This window comes from Vombatus ursinus, unplaced genomic scaffold (assembly GCF_900497805.2).
Source record: "Vombatus ursinus unplaced genomic scaffold, bare-nosed wombat genome assembly UNPS02000582.1, whole genome shotgun sequence".
NCBI classification, from domain to species: Eukaryota; Metazoa; Chordata; class Mammalia; order Diprotodontia; family Vombatidae; genus Vombatus; species Vombatus ursinus.
This window is the reverse complement of record NW_020940360.1, coordinates 31,829,596-31,835,695: the sequence shown is the minus strand read 5'-3', so window position 1 is coordinate 31,835,695 and position 6,100 is coordinate 31,829,596. Positions and strand designations below refer to the sequence as shown.

The 6,100-nt window shown below is 41.1% G+C and overlaps 1 protein-coding gene across 2 annotated transcripts in view; it reads left to right on the top strand.

The window, feature by feature from the left end:
* The first annotated feature begins 3,267 nt into the window (after window positions 1-3,267).
* Window positions 3,268-6,100, top strand: part of HACE1 (HECT domain and ankyrin repeat containing E3 ubiquitin protein ligase 1) — an 88,301-nt gene continuing 85,468 nt past the window's right edge. For both annotated transcript variants that reach the window (XM_027856267.1, XM_027856257.1), the window contains exon 1: window positions 3,268-3,366. In XM_027856267.1, coding sequence (XP_027712068.1) covers window positions 3,291-3,366 — 76 coding nt within the window. In that variant the 5' untranslated portion in view covers window positions 3,268-3,290. The remainder of the gene's footprint in view (window positions 3,367-6,100) is intronic.

Genomic DNA, 6,100 nt, shown 5'->3' with positions numbered 1-6,100 from the left:
GGGTTAATAATAGAGCCTACTTCATAAAGTTGCTGTGAGGGTTTCATAAAAGCTAATGCATGTGTAATTAGGGGCATCCCATGAAGTACATTTAAAGTCCTTTCTGATTCTGGACAGCTATGCAGGAGCTTTGGAGCCATGCATGACTCAGAGCTGAAGGACTTGTATTTTGAGATGATTGAACTGGAAGATCTGATGACTCAGTGAATATTTAAAAGGGAGGGTCCTACTTTTAAATCTTTCTTCCCTTCCATGTATTAATCATGTCAGTTTTCAGCAGATTTTCATAAGGGTTTGGTGGAGAGTAGCTTGGCATCTAAGGTACATGTCCTGCCTAGATAAGCCTGAATCTGGGTTTGGACTGCCTCTTTGTATTTGTTCTTTCTTGATTTTATACAAACTAGTACCTATCCTTGGATAGATGTGTTAAGGTTTGCAAGCAACTTAGAAAGTCTGAGAGGTTGGAAGTTCCTGGGTATCATTGGTTTGCTGCTGACTGACTGCAAGAAAGTCCTTCCTATTACTTCAGGACTCTTGGTAAAGATAACTACCAACAAGAAGATTGACCCAAATCTGACTCATTTTACCATTAGAATCATATTGTGTGGGTTTGGACAGTGCAGAGCTGAGATGAAATGGAAAATGCCTAAACAGCAGTCCTGCATGCTACTTTATATTTTGATGAGGTTTGAGCATCTCAAGGGAATATGAGTTAATAATAATGATAATAATAAATTAAATTGCTGAATCCAGTTTTAAGTTGTTCTGCCAAGTTCTGTCTTTTGTGTCCATTAGCATTTATTTTTGTATGTGTAAGAAATAAATACCTGTCCCATACCTGATATATGTTGCACAATGAGACTGAGACAGGAACCACAACATAAGCTTTAAGTAAATTGTCCCCAGAAAGTTGGGGTGAGGGTTTACCAAGTTGACTAATGTAAAAAAATGGAACCTAACCCCTTTCATTAGAGACAAGTTTCCATTAGGACTGAAATTGTCTGGATTGTTTGCCAGGGTTCAAAGCAGAGTCAGTTAGTCAAACCAATAAATATTCATTAAGCACCTACTGTGTGCCAGCTATGATGCTAAACACTGGGGATACAAAAAGAGGCAAAAGATAGTCCCTGCCCTCAAGGAGCTTAAAATTTAATGGGGGAGACAGTAAACATGTACAAACAAGCTATGTATATGTATATTATATATGGATAAAAATAAAATAATAGAGGGAAGACTAGAATTAAGAGGGGTAGGGAAAGGCTTTCTGTAGAAGCTTTTTATTTTTTATTATTTTTATTTTATTAATTTAATAAATTAAGTTTATTTAATTTTAGTTGGGAGTTGAAGGAAGCCAGGAGGCAGAGATGAGGAGGGAGAACATTCTAGGCATGGTGGACAACCAGAGAAACTACCCACATCCAGAGGAGAGATGGAGTGTCTGCTTCCTAGAATAGGAGATCAGGGTCACTGAATCAAAGCATACCTGGGGGAGGGTAGTGTAAAGTGTAAAGAAGATAGGAAAGTGTTGAAGGACTAGGTTATGAAGGACTTTGAAGGCCAGAGGATTTTGTACTCCTTCCTCCTTTCCACATATTGACCTTCTTAGCTTCCTTGAAGTCCAAGCTAAAATTCCTCCTTTTACTGAAAGCCTTTGCCAAAGGCTTTTAATTCTAGTGTTATCTATTTGTTAATTATTTCCTATTAACCCTGTATGCAGCTTGCTTTGTTGTATGTTTGTTTGCATGTTGTCTCCTCAATTAGATTATTAGCTCCTTGAGGAAAGGAACTGTTTTTCATCTCTTTTTGTATCCCCTGTGCTTAGCACAGTGCCTGGAACGTAGTAGACACTTAATAAATGTTTATTGATTGATTGACTACTTGATCCTTGTAGGTGATAAGGAGCGATTGGTTACAGCCTGGGCCTAGAGTCCAGAAAATCTGAGTTCAAGGCATCAGACACTTACTAGCTGTATGACCCTGGGCAAATCACTTATTCTGTTTGCCTCAATCCACTGGAGAAGGAAATGGCAAACTACTCCAGAATCTGTCAAGAAAATCCCATGGATTGTATGGTCTACAGGGTCATGAAGAGTCTGACAAAGCTAAACAACAAAAAGGGTTTAGGGGGGAAAAGAGAATTAGTTCGGTTTTGGACATGTTGAGTTTGAGGTTATCTTCTAGACATTCAGTTTGAGATGACTGAAAGATATTTGGAGATTCCAGATTTGAGGTCAGCAGAGAGATTAGGGCAGGATATATGGATACAAGAATCACCCTCATAGAAATGATATTTAAATTCACAGGAGTTGGTGAGATCACCAAAGTGAAGCAGTACAGAGTGGGAAAGAAGAAAGCATGGACTAAGTCCTATAGGACATGTAGAGTTAGAGGGCATGACTTGGTAGAGAATTCAGCAAAGGAGACTGAGAAAGAGCAGGTAGAGGGGCTTCTTTGTGGAGAAGGGAGGAGGTTGAGCGCACCAGGGGTTATCAACAACAGATATGTAAAAGACTTTGCAAACCTTAAAGATGACTGGGAACGAAATAAAAAAAAAAGAGAATATTTTGTACTTAACTCAGTTAATTTCTTGTTTGCGAATTTTTATTCAAACACTTAAACAGAAAATTCGTATTCCATGTTATCAATGTGTTTATCTAATTATTAATGGTAATTACCATTAGGATATTTTTTAACAGCCAAGACCTTTTTATTTTCTAACGAAGAGCACACAGGGATACTATGGTTTGAGGGCTGAGAGTCATGCAGGCTCTTTATAGCAACCCTCACGCCAAGGGCTTAGAATGCAGTTTGCTAGGACAACGCAACGATCAATTAAAAATATTACTGTCCAAAACCTAGGAAGGAGAAGGTGGGGCAACGAAAGTTCCAGATCTCCTCGGCCTAGAAGCAAAGCACTTTGAGTAGCTACCTCCTCCAATTTGGGGGTGGGACGACGGGGGCGAGGGAGGGGACTTGTCTCTGGAGCTCACTGGAGAACTACAATTCCCAGAAGGAGGTGCGAACACGGGAGGAAGAGAGGCAGGAAGCGGCGCGAGACGCTGGCCCAGCCGGGTGCCCCCTGCGTTCCCTGTAACCACTGCCGACCCCGGATCTCCGGAGCCGGAGCAGGAGCCGGCGCTGGCGGAGGGGAGGAAGTAGCTGCGGCCGTCGATGTGCGCGGGAGCTCTCAGCCTCCCTGGACCGCCATGGGCTTCGCCAGGGATGTAGGGAGCTAGGCTCCGAGGCTGGGCCCCGGCGGCGGGGAGGGAGCGGGGCGCGGCGCCCCGAGGATGGAGAGAGCGATGGAGCAGCTCAACCGCCTGACCCGCTCGCTGCGCCGCGCCCGCACCGTGGAGCTGCCCGAAGGTAGGGGAGCGGAGCGGGGCCGGGGGAGGAGGAGGCCCGTCCGGGGTTGCTGGAGAACCAGTCAAAAAAAATCAAAACCAAAACAAACCCCTCAAAGTTACGCTTTTCCCTGTCCAGGAAGGGGCCTTCCGGCTGTCCCTCGCTCGCCTCTCCACCTGCGCCTCGTCAGCCGGGTGAAGTGAGTTAGGCTGAGGGCCGGGTGGGTGATCTCCAGCTGCGGGGGCGTGAGTGCTGGGCCGGGGGTGTGTGATGGCGTCTGATGGTCAGAGCTAATTTTCTTTTAATGCTCAGTTAGATTTTTAAGACTTCTTAATTTATCCCTCGACCCATGAATTAAATTTTTTTTTATTACTATTTGGGTGTACTATAATTGGTTTCCATTTTAACTGTATGCGTTTTATTTTAGGCAGTTAAGACTATTGTTCTGAGGAAGTGATCCATAGGCTTCACCAGAGTGCCTCAGGGGTTCCATGACATACAAAAAAAGTTAAGAATCCCAGAATGAGAAGCTTGGTGCAGGATTAAACGATCTGGGTTACAGGGTTTTGGGTCCTTTTTTAATTTCAGAGGTCTGAGCGATGCCTTCAGCAGAACTTCCCTCCTGCTGGCAGTCAAAGACCAGATTGCAGATGCACGTCCCCCCACTCCCAGTGTAGGATCTCATCTGGTTTTATTTCTCTTAAGTTGCTAGTAGGGGGTTGTTTATTTAAGTTACCTTGCCAATTTGAGAATGCGGAGTGGGTGGTGCTGGTCCTGGTGATCTCAACTCGTTTACATAGAGCTTTCCTCTATATGACCTCTTGAACTAGCTTGCAGGTATCCCCATAATGATAAATGTCTATGTATGTGTATGTATGTATATATGTATATAGTCCCAAATAATTTTATTATAAATGTAAAGATTGTTTTGATTAATTGCTGCGTGCTCAAAAAAGGATGTGAGATCTCTAAACAGTGAAGAATTTGTCTGAGATGTATTTGGTCTCATTAGAGAATCAGCTTTTGATGAGTCTTTAACCACCTCCAGTTACTACTGAGGTGGGATAGTTTGAAGCAGCATTTATGCTGCATAAGAGCTAAGAATATAGGTATTTGAATTTTTGAATTGGTTTTTGGTTTCCATTCTTCTTTGATTTGGCAAAGACCTTAGAGTATTACTTCTGGAGAGCAGATTGTTAGTCGTCCTTGGCACGAATATCATAAGAACAGCCCTTTTGAAAAAAAAGAGGGTGAGCGGAATGGAAAATAATTTTTATTTCTGGAGGACTTTTAAAAAAGTATCTAATATTGTTTATTTGTTTAGGAAAACAGCCCTGTGACTTTTGGTTCATTCAAGGAGATAGTGGAATTTAAAATTTCTACTAAAATGTTTTAGGTGACCATATATATAACATTAGTTTACGTAAAAAGTAAAATTGTCTTATTAGTGGTTCTAGAGAGTTTTAAAGCATATTTTTATAATTGGCATTAGTGATTTGGGAAAAACCTTATATAAAAATAATGCTACTGATGCGGTCTAGAGGTTAGGGGTCCTGGCACCCCAAAATCACGATACCCGGGTCCTGCCCGAAAAAATTTGACCCAGGCCTTCTTGCAGCCAAAAACAAAGTTTATTGAAGAGTCGCCGTATTAGCTAGACTCTTAAGGAGTCTGAGCATCTGTGGGCTATTGGCTAGATTGTAAAAATCTGAGCATCTTAATGGAGACAAGATGGACCTTATATACAGAAAGATGGTGGGAGAGTGGCCAAGTAGTCCATGAGGTAATATAATTCCGAAGGGTGGGAAATGAAACCTAGGTGGGACCAAGGGTGGAAAGTGGCCTGGGGTCATAGGGAATCAAGACAATAGAGGGGAGATTGGGTGTAGCCACAATGAAAGACCAGTTGATGGGACCATAGCCGCCAGAGATTTGGCCATGTTGGGAAGTACAGAGTATTTCCTTTCTGGGGCTCAGATTCCAACCCCATCACTACTTTCAGAATTGAGGCAAAGGGAATATTTGTGTAAAGATAGATGGATTGTTCATTAATAATTTGCTATTTGATTGTCAGTTCTTTTGAAACTTCGGTCCAAAAACCAAAAATTTAAATAGCTTCTCATAAAACCAGACTCTTTTCTTTCCTCTTACTTGTTGCTCTATTACTTTTGGAAATAATATTATCTTCTGAGGACTTAAGAAATCAATTTTAATTATAGAGAGAAACCAGTCTGTGATCCTATCATGCTGATTCACCCTTTAATATTTTAAAGATATTTTTCTTAAACTCTTTAGCCTTTTCCTTCTGTAACAAAGACTTGGATTAGGGGCTGTGGCAATTATAATATTCCAGGTCCAGGTTTGCTCTCTTCTTTTTCATTGTAATCCACTTTCCACAGTACTTGTGCTGTTCTCTGAACACAAAAGGCATTCAGTAAATGTTGATTAAATTGCTTTGAATTCTTTTAAAATGAGTTTTTGAAAATACCTAGGTATTGCAGTTTCCTTTACACACTTGATCTGAATGAGCACAGATGACATGAATACATGTTACTTCTGGGAACCTTAGTATTCATTTTTCTTTTAGTTAGTGAGAATTAATAGTACTGTATTCATTTATAATACTTTTAAGTCATAATTTGTATAGGACAAGGGTCTTTCCTGTTGATGATAATTGTTTTCCAAGATGTGATCTAGTGGAGTTGTTAGAGTTTAAAGTTCAAATTTTCTTTTGGAGTGTGCACATGAAAGATAA